The sequence below is a fragment of the Atractosteus spatula genome, chromosome 16 (assembly GCF_055471065.1).
Source record: "Atractosteus spatula isolate fAtrSpa1 chromosome 16, fAtrSpa1.hap1, whole genome shotgun sequence".
In the NCBI taxonomy this organism is placed as follows: Eukaryota; Metazoa; Chordata; class Actinopteri; order Semionotiformes; family Lepisosteidae; genus Atractosteus; species Atractosteus spatula.
In genome coordinates, this window is record NC_142721.1 from 10470265 (window position 1) to 10490151 (window position 19887).

Genomic DNA, 19887 nt, shown 5'->3' on the forward strand with positions numbered 1-19887 from the left:
GGATTAAGTACTTCAGACTAAAGTAAGGTGGAGGCAAAAAAAGAGAAAAACAAGCACTGTGGAGTCTTCATGGCTAATGCATATTTAAAAAGAATGTGAGCGCTTCAGGATAGTTAACATGGGTGGTTTCCAGTAAAGTATCAGTGCAACTGGGAGAGTCACGCTACAACAGGAGGCATTTGCATCCAACATTTGCCTAAACAAATTTGCATGACATCTCCTGCAACTTTCGGGACATCTTTGTTGTATTCAAGAGAACAGCACAAAGGTCAGCAAGATCTTTGTGACCTTCTTATAGTGGATTAATCATGACCAGGGAGTGGAGTTTTAATGATGGCCTGAGTCTTTTCTAAGAGTCAAGAAACCTCAATTCACCAGATGAGCAGATATTCTCGACATGTTTTCTCAGTTTTCTGTCTAACAATTTTAATGAACTCCGTGCAATGTGGTGACCTGGTCCTAGCAGTAAAGTACTTTCAGTTATCACTTTGTTTTGAATTAAACAAATAAAACATTAAGCAGATTGATAAAATGTATTCTCCGGTGTACAATCCAGTTGTCTTCAGCTTTTCTATAGCATTTAAAAGCTTTTGTCTTTGTGTATTGTATTTTGATGGCAGTGAAGGTTTTGCAGACCAGTGATTGCCTGCCTGCCCACAACAGCCCCTGAATATTTCTTCTCCTTGTCCTCCTGATCCTGGCTCTGGAGACCCAGACTCCTGCTTGTTTTCTTTGCAACTGACCATTATTTAAATGATTCCTTAATGGGATCAGCACATTGTTTGGTTAGAACCTTTACAATATTTTTTTTTCTATACACAGGTTGGCAATTTAATGTTATTTAAGAAATACACTTCTTAAAAGGCAACGTCCTACATGTTAAGAAAACTGAAAACAATTAATTTAATTTAAACCTATAATGGGGTCTAATAAGGATTCAATTATTTAAATGAGTTCTCAAGTGAAACAAAAGCTAGCAGGTGTGTGGGTTCCCAAGACCAGGACTGGGAAGCACTATCCTAGTCTAGACTAGCTGTTATGTGGTACAAGGGACCAAAATGTGGAGTACCATGCTTGATATGAAGTACCATGAGCACCTACATTGTGAAGGTTAACTCCATGTGAAGAAGAGGTATATTCAACATTCTCCCTGCTGGTTCCTCAGCCTCAGACAGACGCAGAGAAGCACTGTGCTGTGGAAAGGAACTCCATGTGGTCCGGAGATGAAGTAAAGAAGTCTGATGGAGGCTCTGACAGTGGAGTCAAGATGGACTCAGGGTCCAAGTGGAGACGAAACCCTTCGGATGTGTCCGACGAGTCAGATAAAAGCAACTCGGGCAGGAAAACCACCATCATCTCCCAGACCGGCTCCTGGCGAAGAGGCATGACTGCCCAGGTTGGCATCACAGCGCCCAGGACCAAAACAGCCCCAGCAAGCTCCAGCACACTGAAAACACATGGAACAGGTAAGTGGAAATCCCCCTCTTTTAAACCGGGTACCATCTGTTTAGTTACATTCTTTCCAAAATATGACACTGTACCCTATGGTGGATTCTTTTTACTCGGTCTAGGTAAAACGGACGACGCTAAGGTGTCTGAGAAAGGCAGGCTGTCCCCCAAATCGGCGACCATTCAGCGATCCCCCTCTGACGCTGGCCGCAGCAGTGGCGACGAAGCCAAGAAGCCTCCCTCCAGCACGTCCAGGACCCCCACCAACACTTTCGGCTTCAAGAAACAGTCTGGAGGGATGACCATAATAACCGCCAGCGGCGCGACCATCACCAGCGGCTCGGCCACGCTGGGAAAGATCCCCAAATCCTCCGGGCTCATCGGGAGATCTGGTGGCCGGAAAACCAGCGTGGACGGTTCCCAAAACCAGGACGACGCTTACCTTCCCATCAGCACACGGACTAACCTGCAGTACCGCAGCCTTCCCAGGCCCAGCAAGTCCAGCGGCGGGGGCCGGAACGGAGGTGGAAACCGCTCCAGCACCAGCAGCATCGACTCCAACCTCAGCAGCAAGTCAGCGGGGGGGCTGCCCGTCCCCAAAATCCGAGAGCCTTCCAAAGTGTCTGCGGGAATCTCCCTGCCCGCGGGAGCCAACCAGACGGACCGGGAGAAGGGCGTGTCGTCCGACACGGAGAGCGTGGCCTCCTGCAGCTCCATCAAAGCCAGCCCGACCTCCCAGTCCGGAACCAGCAGCTCACAAGGCAGTCGCCAGCAGGGATCCAAGTACGCAGATGTGTCGTCCCCAACGTTGCGTAGGTAAGAATCAGCTGCTGCACAGAGTGCAACTGTGAGATAATTACAGGGGGTTAGATCAAGCAAGGAAGTAATAATTCATTCACCTTAACATCTAGTTTCACCTTTCTTAAACGAACACAGAGCTCTGTAACCCTTAATCACATTAAGCTTTCAGCAAGCACCGAACAGAAGCACTGTTTATGTAGATGAGGCTGCAGGCAGGTTACTGTCTGGTAAGTGAATGTCTGATCTCAGTGCAGATACTTTTACTCTGTGGGGAAGGACTGCCTGGAGCTTGTCAGCTCATAAAACAAGGTTTAGGTGTTTCTGCCAGTTAAATTCTTTGTACAGCCATAATGTGATTTTGTGGGCACCCCTCACACAAAGCAGAAAACTCTCGAAAGAGATTAGCTCTTACCTTACGAGTGTTTCATTGTTGCAATGTATGTGAGGAAGGAATAACATCTTACATTAATTTTGCTAAAAAAATACAATAGTTTCTTTCAAACTTTACTGTTGCACTTGTATGGCATCACTTACTTTTTTATTTGTACATGCCAAAATATTTTTCACTACTAGCAATTTTATCTTTAAAATAGCAAAAGTATGTAGTCATCGCATTGTTTAAATTTGAGATAAAAGAGATTTTTTTTCTATTGGTGGTAACTGAGCAGTTCAAAATGCACAGAATTAACCCAGCAAGGTCAAATATGATACTTTAGACTTTCTTTACTCAAATAGGTAATAATACTAAATAACCAACGCTGTTTAATCCCTTCTTATTACTTATCTCGGAGAGTTTGTTTGACACTACAAACTAATGAACATTTTAAACCACATGAGCACAGAGGCAGAAACGAGAGTGGTGCACATGAAAATACAATATATCCCCCTTTCATGACAGTGTGTGTTATGAATCTGTAGAGAAAAATGTAGTTTGCTGTTTAGTGTTTGCAAGGATTCTGTTCTTTAAAATTTAAATCCACAGGGACGCTGTATAACTGTGAACATCATTACACTGCAAACATGATAACGGCTACATTTCTGCCAATTATTTTGCTTTACCATGCAGTGAATGCTATGGGCTATAAAGAAAGGAAAAGGCAGTATAGTAATTTCTCTTTCCGAAAAGCCAAAACAGAGATCAGGCTGGCACCCTGATTGTTTTTTTTTCCCCGTTGTTTTAATGCAGACTCTTTGGAGGCAAGCCAGGTAAACAGGCCCCAGTCACAACAGTGGAAAACATGAAGAACTCAACTGTTATCTCCAACCCCCACGCCACCATGAGCCAGCAGGGCAACCTTGACTCTCCCTCGGGCAGTACCGTGCTGAGCAGTGGGGGCAGCAGCCCACTGTACAACAAGACCACCGACCTGGCTCACTCCTCCTTGGCGTCTAGCCCTGGTTCTGCCCACTCGGCCCCTTCCAACAGCCTCACATGGGGCACCAACCTCAGTAGCTCCTCCACAGTTAGCAAGGAAGGCCTGGGATACCAGTCCGTGAGCAGCCTGCACACCAGCTGCGAGTCGATCGACATCTCCCTGGGTAGTGCGGGTGCCAGTCACCACAACTCCAACAGTGGACTGGTCCCGTCAGGCAAAGACGACTCCCTGTCAGCGTTCGTCAGGACCAATAGCGTCAAGACGGCCATGTCTGAGAGGTAAGAGAAGGACGGTGCTGCTCTCAGAATATGCATTTAGAATTATTAAATGAGGCACAAAAATGATCTTTTTCTTCCATTCTTTTTGAGGTTACGTTTAGGGGGTGTTAAAAGGAATAGATGTCAGGGGATATCAAGTGTTAAGTGTAGACTTATTCGCTATCTTTATGAAGGATTGATACTGTACAAATGACTGTTTCTGACTAAGTGGCAGAGAGAAACTTTCAGATCTGATCATCTTTAAGTTGTGAGATAATGGGACATTCAGACAGCGGCATTGTAACTCGCTTCACTTGACAGTTTAAATTTTCTTGTAAGTAATTTTGAAGCACAGTAAAGATACAGTCTCTCTGCATTTCCTAAAAGCACAAGCAATTTTTCTGAAACCTGAAAAATTATCGAAATGCCACCAACTTTTGGTGATGGTAAATTTTCCAACTTGTTGAATATTTTTCTCCTTTTCCCCACTGCTGACTAATTCTCTTTCTGTTCTGTTTACCCCTTCCTCAGTCCTCTATCTTCCCCATCTGCTAGTCCAAAATTCAGCAGAAATACTTTACCTCGGAAACAGGACAGGTAAACGTGTCTGTCTTGATCAGTGAATTATGCTGAGCTTCACAAAACTGTAACTAAACTCATTATTGTGCACGAATTGACCTTCTGCTGCACTCCTTTCCTCGGCCACTCTGAGGTCTTGCTACACCCTGCAGTGTAAAAAAAAAACAATTTTGTGTGGCACCACCTTGTGGTTACAAATATTACTAAAATCTGGTATGGCCCGTAATTTAGAATATATTAGCCTTAACAGTAATGGCTTTTGTAACAAAAATAACTGCACTGCTAAATCTAACATTAAATCATTATACCATCTTAATCTTTCACAATGTAGCTTGCTCGCATTCTGTAAATGATTAGACAGCAGTTAAAGATCATTTTAGAATTTGAAGGGCACAATTCAACTAAAAAGTAGGATTTTATTTTTTGAGATTAGAAATAACGCATAATGCGTAAAGAGCAATCAGACAGAGGCTCTTAAAGAAAAAACTAAAGTTTGACTACTATTTTTTTAAAGTGCTTTAAGTGTGAGGTATCTTTTCTTAGCTTCACTGGTATTGTTATTCCAAAATGTAGGAAATGTCTGTCCTCACCTGCAGACATTGTGCAAGCAGGTTACATTGTTCTCTGTGCTTTAGTGATATATGAATGTGCTAAAGGTGCCTGCAAAGTGAACCTAACAGGACTAGTACCTTTTGTTGGTACAATACTCTCCCCCATGTTTGTACAGTATGATAGCGATCACAGGTAACACCTGGCTCAGCAAATTCCACTCCCCCCAAAAAAGAACAATAGTTAAATTAATCTTATTGTTTTCCTGTAAAACAGATTAGTTTGGGTACACTAGCACACCAGTTTTCTTCAGTTTCTCACGGCATGCTAGGTTCTGTCTTGGCCGAGTGTCATCATGTCATCAGCCTTTCATTTGTGTTTGAAATTTCCCTTGATAGCACCAGATGGTTCTTTCCAACAACACTGTGAACTCGCATTGCAGTGCTGTCATCGTCCTTAATAGAAATGAAGCTTTCCACATAGAGTACAAAAAAAAGGCATATGGCCTGGTTTTGAGCTATCTGACAAACAAGAATTCTTGTGTAGCTTCAAAGTTGAGAGTTAGTCACCAAATTGAAATGACTGCTTCGTGAATCTTTCATCACCAAGGCAGGTGATATCACGGTTGAATTAAAAGTGATAATACTAAAATACAGTGGGAAAAGCAAATCTGAGAAACAGGTTGGTGTTATTCCAAATAATGTTAAACCAATCTGTGGCAAACATGTAATTCCAGTTCATTGTCTAAAAATATAGCCATAACTTTCCACTTATTTCTTCATAATCTAAAAAAGTAGTGACATCCATTTAGCCTGTTTTGTATGCAGTCTGTTCCTTCAGTGTTGACATTGCTATGTATTTATGGCAGTTAAGAAAGAACAGAGACATTTCTGAGGGCTTAATTTTGTTGCCCCACCCTTTGTTACCCTCCTCCTTTGTCCTTCCATCTCTCTCTGTCCCTCTCTGAAGTTTCTCTCTAAATCTCCTGCAGTGACCCACACCTTGATAGAAACACCTTGCCTAAGAAGGGACTCAGGTATTGGTGCTTCCTGCTGTATTGTAGCGCCAATGCTGTGCTCTTGTTTCCGTTTTTGTGGCTATTGGTGGCAGTTTCTGCTTTGCACACTGTGTGAGCAATTCCGTTTTGCATATTGTGATTTTTGGGTTTGAATTTGTGTAACACCTCAAAGTGGGCACATGCATGACGTGTCACCTGTGTTTGTAATTCCATTGTCACATGCAAAATGCATGTCTGGCACAGCACCATGTTTCTGTAGGTTGCCTCTTTTTTTATTTTGCAGCCTTTTGATGTAAAAAAAAATCTTCTTTTTTTTAAGATGTTTAATGGCACATGGAACATTGAAATGCATTGTAAGAACTTCCAGGAAGTTTTCCATACATGTTTTTATCATTTACAGTTTCCTTTACTTTACTGTGCTTTCTGGATCTGCTCTTGGGGCAGCCTCCCTCGGCTTTCAGTTTTGAAGGAGAAGGTTTAAAGTGGTGTTGAATTTCAACTAGCTAGGATAAACAGCGAGACCAAGAGACAAGAGGACAGATCCAAGTTGTAGTCAATGAAAATGCCAGTATTTTGTAATGGTGTACAACATGTTTGTGAATAACAGTAAACATAGCTTTTCCACATCGAAATGTCGATAAGTGTTCTTCATGATGATCCATGAATAGAAAATTACATACTGTCAAATGTATGGAAACATTTATATAAAATCACATTTCAGATACTTCACCATAAATGAGATTTCATAATTTGATTTCCTACAGAGTAGATTTCAGATGTTAACCTGCTTAATTTTCCTATTTTCATTTATTTCATTTTAAAGTGATAATATGGCATTGGTGGCTGTTGTGCAGTTCTGTTATATTTTCCTTGTTTATCCTGATTATACCAGCAGAGATGTTTTGCGAGCTTATGTTTCACTTTGTTTGTCTGCTTCCTCACAGCATAGCTGCTCACTGCTTTTTTCCTCTATAGCACAGCACGTTTTACTGATCACTTTGGTTAACACCACTGCTGAGCAATTTGTGCACATTTACTCAACAACTTGTAACTCCGGTTGAACAAAACTTTTGCATTCAGTCATCTGAAACTGTGTCATCATGTCACTTTTTTAATACTAGGAATTTTAAATTCATTGTAGAACTTGAATCACATTTCTGCTCCAAATCGAGATTTTAATTGTGATATTTGTGGATGTGTTCCCAATTGCTTTTCTTTTGAATTGTTGAGGGAGGAACTTAGAAGTCACTTCATTAGCGTAAAGAAACAAGTGCTGAAGGTATGAAAAAGACTGTAGAAGCGACATCTTTTACTACTTGAATATTTTACAAATACTTTAGTGGATTACAAGATTTGTGATTATGTGGTTATGTCTTGGTGTTCGTGTATGTATTCTCCTGATATGACCTGTGGAACATGAAGGAGTGGAGGAGTAGGCGTGCACTGTACTTCACTGTATACTATATACAAGGTTACCCAGACACCTTTGTCCCAGTCTGTTCTGTGCTGCCTTAACCAAGATAAAAAATAATAGAAATTGTCTGAGCCTGATACGAGTACCCCAATGCCTGGAGTTCCTCCGGCCACAGTTTCCCAGTCTTCCTAGTGGGAGGGTTGCAGTTTGACTGTGTGTGTCTTGTCAGGTATGCTCCTTCGGCCCAGCTGCGGAGTCACGAGGAGGCCAGGGAGTGGCTGCGCTCCCACTCCGCCGGAGGCCTGCAGGACAGCGCCAGCAACTCCCCCTTCTCCCCCGGCTCCAGCCTCACCTCCCCGTCGGGGACCAGGTTCAACTTCTCCCAGCTGGGTAAGGCTCACCCCTGTGCCGGTGGAATCTAACCTGGCCCCGGCCTGGAGGCACTGCTGCGTATGACTTTTGGGAAATACCTGTGAGGTGGGGAAAGAGATTGTGCAGTGTGTGGAAGTGTCTTATGTAGTTCTAATGCATATGCAGTGGTCACTTCTAATCTCTCATTCATGGCAATAACAGAGGGTGAGCAGAGTAGTGCTCAACACTATAAAACTTCCTGCAAAACTGCTTGGAATCAGAGCACCCCATGGGGGAAGCACCTTGTGTGTGTGTGTGTCTTCTTTGGTGTGCTCCCCAATTTCTTGGTCCCAAGTTAAAACTCATTTCACCTCATGGCTCTCTCAGGACTAGCACATGAGCTCATGAGAAAACCCACCAGTGAAATGGCACCCATCTCGCTTGTCTGGTTGCTGTTAGGTACAGTAGCTGATTCAGTTACAAATCTCTGGGGGATTCCCAGACGTCTACTTCAGCAACAGGGCAGGCTTGTCTTGTTTCAGTCCCCACCCCCTCTCCCAACATGCACTCAAAGTTTTTCTCTTTTGTGTTATTTTAAAAGCATTATTGTGTGACGGAACAGGGTGTCTGCCATCAAAATATGTCTGATTCTTTTGACAATTAAACTTGAGTTTCAGAACTTAAGGTCCATATTTGCTTTCCAAATGGGCAATCACTGCTTTTTGATTGCTTCATGCACATTGCTTTGCCTTACGTCTTTTGTTTTCATATTGTACAGTGATTTTATAGGATTATACGTCTTTACAAATGAATGTTCAGGTCATCTGCTGTGCTTTCCTGCAGGTGGATTCTTCATTCATTTTGTGATTTCATTATTTTAGATTACATGTTATATGTTGCATTTAAGTTTGTCTTCTGAAGTACCAGGTGCTCTAACCCAGATGCGTGTGTTTTCACAGCTAGTCCCACCACTGCTGCTCAGATCAACCTTGCAAACTCCTCCATGCTACGCACCAACAGCCTGTCCAATCAGGACGGTTCTTATGACCCGTACAGCGATTCACGCTTCCGGAACAGCTCCATGTCTCTGGATGAGAAAACCAGAACCATGAGCCGGTCAGGATCCTTCCGGGATGGTTTTGAAGAAGGTAAGATCATTTGCTGTGAAGTAGTCCTTGGCAATACGAGAACTACAATTTAGGAAAGCATACATTGAGTACTGGAATTCCCTGCTCATTAATGACAAAACAGTCTGGGATGTGAAATGAGTTCAGCTATGGTAGATACACAAGAAAAGACAAAACTGGAAAAGTAGTATACCGGTAACAAAATTAATGATTACTGACAGGCCTTGAAATCTGGTTTGCAGTTTGGTGTTAAACAGATCAAGCTTCATGGCTGATTTTCTTGAAGGAATAGTTTATATAGTTTTGAAATGAAGGTGTTGTTTGCTACATGTTCTAGCTGGAGTCTGTAGTCTTTGTGTAGTCATGTGCAGTCTTGCAGGCAGAAGATAATATTTTTAAATACCTCAGTAGTGTTTTCAGTGCCAATTCCCTTCTTTATCCCCTGAATCCATTTCAAAACACTGAACCTTGTTTGTTATTGATTAACGTCGAATGGAAAAGAAGTTAATTTATCAGGTGTGTATTGATATATTACTGAAAATAAACACCGTGCATTCACGTTGTCCATTTCTTACTTTAGGGAGAATTGATATAGTTTGAGTATAAGCTCCTTTTGCGTGTTGTGACTCATTGTGTGACTCATACGAGGTAGCTGGCCTGTAAAGCAAATTTTCCAAATTAGAAATGGAAGCGTATGAATTAAGTTCTGATCAATTTTCTTTTTCCCTGAAAGTGTAGGTTGCACATTATCCCTTAAACTGTTCGCTTAAGGAGAAACAGATCTATTTTAGTTTTCAGGCAATTTTCTAAAAAAGTGATGGGTTATGAATTGGATATCAAAGAAGTGTCCTCTCTGTTAGGATTAATTTCTCAGTATTAATTACTGATATGCAGATTGTTTCAGATTTGTGTACACTATACCTATACAGAGTTCTTCTCACTTGTTGATAAGTCATTATTCTGGCAGATACTAGTTTTGACAAGTGGAGACTATTGCTAATATTGCAGAGTTAATTAACAACAGAGTTTTTCTAAAGTGTTTTCTTCCATTTAGCTCAAGACTGAACACTAATTTATTCTGAAAAACTCAGCGCTGGCATTTATTCAGCAGGTGTTTTCTGTTATCTGAGGAAAAAACAAGCTGTACAAATCACTCAAAGCCTGATGAGTAGAATTCATTGTTCTGTACTATTCAGCTTCACTAGGCATTCTTTTTCTTTTGGATTCTATTATGACCTTCACCTCAGAAGCCTTGATATTGTCTTGTGCTCATGAGATGTGATGCCACAGCACAAATGAATGCTGCCCATTGTGCCAAAGATCTCTTTCTGTCTCTCAGATTACAGATTACTGACTTTACTAATTCAGTGACAATTACACCTAAACGTCCAGTGCCTTTAGGGCAAATTGCATATATTTATAGAAGAACACAGAATATGTAGTCTGCCAGAAAAGATCTCTGCATTGTTGCGTAGCTGAAATAACATTGTTTGACCTTTTGTATCTTGCTGATTATTTTCATAAAAACTGAGAAATTAGGTTTTTCTTGAGATGGAAGTACAATGACTACTGTTATCCCATCTGATGTTATCCCATCAACGATACCTGACCTGTAGCCCATTAACCATTGGCACTCACAAGCGACAAGTGAAGGAGAAAGAATGCTTATTTGCAGTTTTAAAATGCTGAGTTCCATAGGGTAATTGCTGCTTTCGTAATGGGATTTGTGGTGGTAGGAGGAACTTGTAACCAAGACAAACAAGTCACACCACCTCTAGGGTGTACTAGTACAAGATAATTGCTCCCTGTGTTTGTGTTTGTCAAATTTGGATCTGCTTCTTTTGTTTCTTGGCAACTGTATTATACCATAAAATGACACTTAGAAAATGCAAATGATTCTCTTAATATGCTTAGATGCATTAAAAAAACCTGCAGTTCAGTAAATGCCTTACAGAGTATTATATTCAGTGATGTGATGAGTGATGAATAATAATGATAATATTGGACTTTTATCTCATGTTGCTTTCAAATAAACACTTTACATTAAATTTGAGAGAAATGCTGGCATTTTCTACAACTACCCAATAAGCATGTGGCCTTTTTTTGTATTAACATCATTTTTATCCTGCATTGCAATTCTTAAAATTGTGTTCTTTTTTCCCCCAGTTCATGGCTCTTCACTGTCTCTTGTCTCCAGTACCTCCTCTATCTACTCTACAGTAAGTGTCAGTGAAGTGAGCCTCTTGAGGCTGAGAGTTAACTTGGTTTGTGCAGCGTCCTTAATGAATCTGCTGTGTGTAAGGTTAAGACACCAATTTGACCCACTTTTACACTGCCATTTTTGATCCAGATGAAATGTTCTGGAACATTTGGTACTGACTGGCGTTATGGTATTCACATACTACTCTTCTCTTGCCAGATCAACTCCAAGTCTCCCTGAGAGCTTCACACGCATAGTTCAGACGTTGGAATCCCGTGTCTTAAATTCGTTAACTTGAACATATTAACTACTGCTTTCTAGAATGAATACATGTTCAGTTAACGTTATACTGTATGTGGGTCAGTGACAAATTAATATTTAATAAAATTAATAACTTTATTTTAACTTAGTCTGTTCCTGTATAGAAGTTGATACTTGTGTTTTTATGAATAATGTATGGATGTAGGTACTGAAGGTGACAGTGTGTAAATTGCCCACTGAGTTTTCTCCAAGCACAGACATTATGGATTGAGCAGTTTGCTGCTCTTGGCTAGGAACTCTTACACAGGCAGTGGACGAGAGAATTATTATACAGGTGATTTGGAACAGGGGGAGTATAATCTGATCTTTAGTTAAGCTGGCTGTGTTGTACATGCCTCACTTCTTTTAAGACAAAAACAGCACTAGACCTGTAGCAACATGAGGCAAAGCAAACAAAGGCAAACATTTCTAATAGCTAGATAGGAATAGGAATAGCATGTTCCTCCGTTTTCAGTTTTTTTCAAGTCTATTTTCTCTGCAGATTTCCTTTTGATTCCATTAGCTAACAGTGCTACTGCCCCTGAAATGAGGGAATGAGTGTTAGTAGTGAAAGCCACTATCAAAAGCATTTGCATTCGTGTGGTAGAAAGTTTTCCCCATTGCACGCATGGAAACGTGTGGTGCCAGCAGCTCAGTGAAACGGGAACACATGGAGCTCTTCTTCTGAAGTCCCTCCCATGTAAACCTGAGACGATGACTCGAATAGCTGTGGGGCCGGTCACGCGTTCGCTGGCGGTGTATTAAGAGCGAGCACTTCTGTGTTTTCACAATGCCAGTGTTGGTCAGGTGTGGCAGAACCTGACCCTGTGAGGCAAATAGTTGTGATGCCTTTTAAAGCAAGACAGGGAGAGTGAAATAGCAGCCAGGTTCACAATGATGGCAACCATATCCTTCACAGGGACTTTGAAGCCCTTTGATCACACGGTAGGGAGACTTCTGCTTTGCAATCTAGAATCTGCAACTCACGAAATACCTGAGCTATGCAGTAAGGTGGTTCATTGCTTTTACATTGTTTAGGCTGTTTGATTTCTTGTACTGTATGTTTTTCTGCATGCCAAGGTTTTCTTAATTAGAAATAGTCACTTTCAGGGAATCCTTGACTATCATCATCCTTTTTTTATGGGGGTGGGTTACATTTATCCTTAATAGGCAGGATCAGTGATGTTAATTTTTATTTTTAATGTTATTTTATGTACTATGGGTACCTGTTTTCAGGATGTAAACGCAAATAGAAATAAGTATAAACAGTTTTATTTTCAATTGTCCAATTTCAATTTATTTTCAATTGCAATACAGTATGTACCCAGTTCTTTCATAAACAATTTGAGCCTGTAGGTCACTAAAGAAGTGCCCTACGATTATAACACTGTTTAAAAAGTGTTGACATAAAACGAGTTACTCATTATAAAAAGACGTCATAAGCAATGTTCCCTCTAAGGAACACAGGTAATGAAATCAGCGCACATAGGAAATTGAACTGCACACAAAAAATTAAATTCCAAAAAAATGTGATGATAAAACCAATACGATCGTGTGCTAAATTGACCACATGAAACTGTCGGCGAGAGGCCCAACGTGGCTGTGTGCATTATTATTGCTACTCGATCATCGATATCTCTGCTCTCATAGTCTCGCACCTCACTGCTCATGCTCGCTCAATACTCAGTCTCCATGACTGGGCTTGTTGAATCGCTGTCCCGGTCTTTTGGATCTCTAAGCTTCTATGAGGATGACTATATTAACAAAAAATAATTTCAGGTTTACAATTTTACATACACTCAATTTAGTGTGCACAAGTGTTTGTCACTGGGGGAAAAATTTGTACAACTTGAAATTTTTGCACACACAGGCCATTAAAAATTAGAGGGAACCTTGCTCATAAGCCAAAGAAGTTCATTTCTGTCCAAAACAAAGGCTTGTTGATAGAGCGAAGAAATTGAGGGATTTCACAGGAGAATAAGAAACACAGTACTGTACAAAGTTTCTACAAAACCCAAGCAATTCAAAAGCAGCAAAAGGCACGACAGAGGCCACACAACACAGTTCCATAAAACAATATGTAGTCTATCACACAAGCAGCCAATCTGAATGTCAGTATTTCTGCAACCACTAATCTTGCCAAAGGTCTTAAAAAAGGATTATTTTCAGGAGACTTGTTAATACCTAGAAATGTAAGTTTTTGTGATTTAAAGTTTCAATAAGCTTTTGGCCAATACTGCACTTATCTATATGAAAACAAGTGTTTAAAAAGCTGGGAGTCTGCTCAGCCCATCTACAGTATCTCATTTGGCTTTTAACAGCAAATTGATCCAAAGATCTCCTACAACTGACTGTTTTTGTCAGTTATTTCAATTCCGAAACTGCTTGCATTATTCTCTTTGAAAAAATGAAAGCAGAATGATCAGGTGTTTAGTAAGTCAGAATAGTATTAATTGCAAATAAAAGGAATTCCTTGCTATTCTGAGTGGTCTTTCAGAAACATATGTTCCTTCAATATTTAATGGATGTGATTGGAATCAGGCTAAGTTCAGTGTTCAGACTTAGTTTCATCATCCATCACTAGACATTCTTTCACAGCACAAATTTGCAAGTCCACTGAACTCAGAAAACTTTATCTTTTGCGGGACTATGTCTGCCTGTCTCACTCAACAGTATACAGTTGCAGACATAATCATTGACACAATATAGGTGAAATAAAGTTATGAACTAATGCGTTAGGTGAGGCATGTTTAGTTGTCATTATGTCAATTATACTACTGCTGAGTTTGTTTCAGATATAGAACAGCACACATAAGTATTAGAATCCTGTACATGACAGGAATTAATTTATTAGGCTTGTTATCTATCTATTTATAGGATGAGTGTCCAATGACATAGAAGATGTAAATGAATTAATTCTATATGCATACAGGTATATGTACAATGTGAATATAGGTTATACAGAAATAGGAAGATTTCCATGTTTACAAAAAAGAAAATAAGAGGTATAAATGCATTCTGTTTTTAGAAGGGGCACTTTAAAATTATTTGACAGAAGGCACAGGGATGAACAGGTTTTGTTAGGGTGATTAGTTGACAGATGAGGGATTGTCAGTCACCCAGCCACCCATTGTTGTCAAAAATAGAATCCAATAGAGAGGCTTTTGTATGAAGTAAATGTTACTACATAAGAGTTATGTCATCTGTTTAAAACAGCAGCAACAGTAAAAAAAAAATAGCCTAACAATCATAACAAAGGTAAAATCTCTTTTTGTTTGGATAATACTGTAACTATAGCAGGTATTATGTCTGTTATCATTTGCCTGGCAATTGCTGTGGAAACATTGCCAGACATTGGAAAGCATTAGCTAAAACAATGCATTTTTATACTACGTAATATAATAAGAGCTGTTGAAATGTGTAGATCTATAAAGGGCCTGTTCTGAAAAACTACTTATACACAGACAGGCCTAATGGCGATTTGTAATGCATTAATATATCCGATAAGTATTTGCGTATGACTCTTGTTAGTTATTTTCATTTGCAGTGTGTAGTCTTGCTAAGGTTGCTCTGGTAGTCCATCCAAATAATGTTGATATTTTTTTAGGCACATTTCTTGTAAATAAGATGGAGGACACCTGCAATAAAAAATAAACATTTGTCAGGAGACGTGCAGTGCAGAGCCACATTGGTGATAGGATACTCTGGGAATCCAACCATAAGCCATAAATCTCCCAGTGTACTTCTTGCCCTGAGCCATATGTCAGTGATGTCTTTTCACATGAATTACCAAAGAGCCTAAGAGCCAGAACATAGGAGGTATTTGCATTTGAACAAAATGTAGATATTACTTTGAGATTAATGGACGGTGCAGACAAACTCTGTGCCTTGGCAGGTACGAAGGTACAAATGAGATTGATGATTTCTGTGATCCTTTGCCCCAAAGTGGAAATGTTATCTGTTTGATCTGTTTTTCCAAACCATCACGATCCGTCTCAGAAAACATTGGCAAACAGGTTTAGCCCCATAAATGTAAATATTTTTTTTTCTTGTAATCCATGTAATTAAAGTTTTTGTTCTGTTTTGCTTTTTCTAGCCTGAAGAAAAGTCACAGTCGGAGGTAAGGAAATCCTGATTTTGCTTCTACAGTACCTCTACTCCCTGCCTCTGTAACAGGAGAGAACCGTTTGAAGCGTTTGAAGTTGTGTGGTTTCTGAACAAGAATCGCCAAAGTTCATGTTCTTTTTTTTTGTTGCTTTTATTTAGATCCGCAAGCTTCGAAGGGAACTCGATGCTTCCCAGGAGAAAGTGTCAGCTCTTACCACACAGCTAAGTGCAAACGTAAGTGTAAAGGACCCCTACAAAAAAAACCCCATTACAAATGTATTTATTTTTATTGCAATTTTGGCTTGTGGTACTTAAAGAGATAATCAAACATCTGCTGGTTTCTTCATTTTTCTTTCAATTGTCAAAAAAACCTGTGCTGCCTTGGAAAGAAACAAGTGGTTAATAATAAAATTCACAAAGGCTTGCAAACAATTAATTACTGCCGTTAAGAAACAACATAAACACAAAGAAGCAGCATAAGGTTTTAAATGTGCTGTCTGGTCATTAAATGTTTTGACTACAAAATGTCAATCTTGAGACATAGTCAGAATTTTGGTGCCTTTTTTCCTTGAACTTGACACCTTAATTAATTAATTCTACAGTAGTTTCCTAGTTTTTTGTGTTGAACTGCTTTTTTCTACCTTTCCAAGCCTCCAAAGACAAGTGTTGCTGAACACTTATTCAGACGTTTAATAAAAGATGGGCTGAAACCTGAACAGACTTGCATGGTTTGTGGTAAAAAGATCTGTTTTTTTGAAGATGAAGCAGGAATCTTTATTTGAGGTTTTATGTCCTTTATTGTTAAAGTGTGGATTGATAAAATGTACCTGTATTGTATATGAAAGAGTTTTTTTTACAATAAAAAGACATATAAAAAAACTGACAGGAAGCTTTCTTGGTTTGGGTAGCTGCCAGCATGATTTCTAAAAAAGATCAAAAGAACACGAAGTGAGTGGCTAAATTGGCTACTGGCTACTGAAGACTATTGAAGAAACGTCTTCAGTCAAAGATCTCTGTGCTTCACTTGCTTACAATTTATTAAGTCAGGACAAAAACACACCTTTTTTAAATTCATGCCTGATAATGGAGCAAATGGAAACAGTGTAACATCTGACTCTTTAATTGCCTCCAATATTAATAGATGGTTAGTAAAGGTTTATTAACCTGAAGGTTATGAAATACTAAATACATAAAAGTTTCGTTTTGGAAGTGTTTTGTGTTAGTAAAATTTTCTAAAAGTTCTGAAGTGTTCTAAAGTTTAATATACCAGAAGGTTTGTTTTGTAAAACGTTGTGGTTAAGGCAGTTATGGCTCTTATAGCTCTTTGCAGACATTGTTTGGGTTACAAGGATTGCCAGTGTGGGAGTTTCCACAAAACAGGTGCCTAGGTGTAAAGATTTATAGGATAAGACATCATGGCACAGAAAAATCCACCGTAGTTCGATGCCTGTTTATTTTCTTATGTAATATAACTTTAAATGCCTTTATGCTCACAGTGTTTAGATAAGATTTGACATCAGTTCAGTAGTTTTGTGTGACTGAACACAAGAATAACAACACCTACACAGCCATGTCTTTTAGCAACAAGGGTGAGAATGGCAAAATGCGAGAGGGGAAAACTGTTTAAGCTACCATGTAGGTTTTTAAAGGTAACATAAGAAGGTGTGACATGGCACTGTTGTCCTTTCAGCACATAACCTGATGTGTGTTCTATGAGCGTGATAAGACCTGGTATGTTTTTATATGGGCCAGTGGAGACACAGAAAAGGGGGCTGGGGGCTGTATGTTATTTGGGATAAGAAAGGGTTTTCTGCAGACAACTACATGAAGTAGACTATTGCTACGAGATGTTTTACAAAAATAACTAATGTGCTAAAAGGTCTTTTTTAGCCATGTTTGATTTTCTTTACAATTCTAATAGGTAATGCATATTATTGTGTTTTATTATACTGCATGTAGATGCTCTTTTACTTCTTACAGTTTCACGAAGTAGGCAGTTGACTAACACCAGGAGAGTTCAGATCTTGTTTTTATGTGCATTGTTGATGCCAAAAAACAGACATGCTTGTCATGGAGTGTTTTCATGTGAAGGATTTGTCTTCTTTGTTGAAGAGTAAAATGTTTTCCTGATACTGCTGTTTAGATATTAAGAATGAGTAAGAAGATGTTTTGGATCACTTAAGAAACAAAGAGAGGTTTCAAAGTGTCAGTAGACTGTCTCCCCAGCACGCAGAGCAGTGTCAGAGAATCCATTGTTCTTACTTGTTTTCGACAACAGGTTATGAACTGCTGATTTCCCTGATTAGGGTGTTTTTCAGTGTTTTTTTCTGTGATGACTGTGTTCTCATTACGCAATAATCCATTTCTTCAGGCTCTTATACCAGACAGGGCTTCTGAGTTCAAGCTGTCCTTAACTGCTTTTTTTTAAATCATTGGCATGTTAATGAACTCAAGTTAAAATTTCCAAAAGACTGCAATTTATTGGAGACTGTGGCCCATTTGTTTTAAATAGAAATGAATAAGCATTCCTGGTTTTAGTTCAAATGTCCAGGGGGCTGACATTAATTGTAAGCAAAACTTGTCACTGCAGTTATTTTTTTTTTAAAAGAGATGAAAGTACATATGTCAAAGATAACGTATAATGTTAGTTGTCAGTCTCATTTTTTTCATTAGCCATTCCCTTCCTGGAAATTCTTTTCCTTTTTAACCTTTCTGCTTGTGTTTTCAAGAGTTAATTCTCATTAAATGACAAAGTGCTAACTGTTTAGAAGTTAAATTCCATCTAAAAATACTAAAATATAAACAGAACAAAACTGAAAAAAATGTTTTGTAGTTGTAGATAAAGCATTGAAAGTTTTAATAAATTCAAGAGGTGCAACTTTTATATTATTCTGTCCATGGACATGCTTACTTTTCTTTTCTTGTCTTCTGGGATTGTTAATAAAATGGGACTTCCTCTCGCCTGCATGCTTTGCCTATATTTATTCTGTATGGCATTCCTGAAAGGTCTTGTGTTCTTACCCAAAGCTTTTCCCCTTTCAGGATTTTCTGCTGAATGACATGTTTTCAGTGCAGAATGCAGGTTCTTTAAATTAGTGAGCTTGCTCACAGTTACTCAGGTCTTACTTTCTCTAGGTTGCTACTTACAGTAGGTGTAGATCAAGATCACCTGCCAGTGCTGTAGCGAAATGCCATTAAGATAAAAAGTATTCGGTTCTGAGAATATTAACTTTGAGGAAAATGATCTGAAGCTGGGGTGTAAGACTGTTAATACAAACCGTCTTACATGGATCAGCTTTGCTGTGGGGAAATCCTCAACAACTCACTGTGCCTCTACTTTGTCTTACCACGTGTGTGACGCACGGACTCTTGATAGTATCGTCGGATGCTTCATTTCTGTGTTCTGCTGTCTTGTACAGCATAAGTCGGAAAAATATCTGCAACTGCCTTGTCTCGTTCTTTCATGTTTGCTGATTTCAGAGAAGGGTTATTTTGAAATAGTGTCAGACCTATCAGTCCCATCACTGGTTCAACTGGCTTGCCGACTCAAGGAGGTGGGGGTGAACTGGCCAAGAAAAGGTCTAATTTGAGACTTTAGGCTCACTTTTCATTAGTTTGATTTAAGCTGTTTGTGATCGTGCAGAGGGAGCTTATAATTAGACATGTCGTAGTTTCCTTTGAGTTTAAGAAAATTGCATACATTTTAAGGTGGCACAGACTTTATTAACATACATTTCTGGATACAGAAACTTAACCTTTTCTGTTAGATGTTTGCTCATGTGATGCTTAAAAAGAGCTGGAAAATGAAACAATTGCTATCAGAATATTTGATCTAGACTGGAAGGAAAAAAGACATTGAGGTATGTTTTGAAATTCATGTTTTATGTGTATTTTGTAGGTGTTCATAGTACATTTTGTGGTTACTGCATTTTTTCTCTGTACTGACTGCATTACACATTTCTAAGAGATTCTTTAGTGCGAGAGATTCTTTAAAACTATAAGGAAGTACAGAACATTTGCATAGACTTTACATTATGAAATCTTTTAATTATTAAATTGTTAAAGTAGTTTTTTTAATTACATTCCATAATGTAATGATTTATGATAACAGTTATGTTAAGATAATATGCTTGTTATTAGAAGTTGTTTTTTCCAATTAACTGTTTCAGTATTAAGCAATGTCAACTGGTGGGCAACCTACTGCAGGAAAAAGGTTTAACCAGTGCACTCTTATCTTCAAGCTTAGACAGGAAGAAGAGTAAAATCATTTTAAATATTGCCAGGTCTTTAAAGCAGAAGCTGATTTATATACTGTATATATGAAGATGACACATTATTTTTTCATAACTTAGTAATTGG

At 39.1% G+C, this 19887-nt stretch overlaps 1 protein-coding gene across 1 annotated transcript in view; it reads left to right on the forward strand.

Moving 5' to 3' along the window:
• Nucleotides 1–19887, forward strand: part of nav2a (neuron navigator 2a) — a 124688-nt gene that overhangs the window by 88220 nt on the left and 16581 nt on the right. The window contains exons 14-23 of the mRNA XM_088934843.1: nt 1166–1466; nt 1572–2265; nt 3437–3904; nt 4415–4480; nt 6003–6047; nt 7673–7833; nt 8754–8942; nt 11088–11140; nt 15518–15541; nt 15688–15762. Coding sequence (XP_088790969.1) covers nt 1166–1466; nt 1572–2265; nt 3437–3904; nt 4415–4480; nt 6003–6047; nt 7673–7833; nt 8754–8942; nt 11088–11140; nt 15518–15541; nt 15688–15762 — 2076 coding nt within the window. The remainder of the gene's footprint in view (nt 1–1165; nt 1467–1571; nt 2266–3436; nt 3905–4414; nt 4481–6002; nt 6048–7672; nt 7834–8753; nt 8943–11087; nt 11141–15517; nt 15542–15687; nt 15763–19887) is intronic.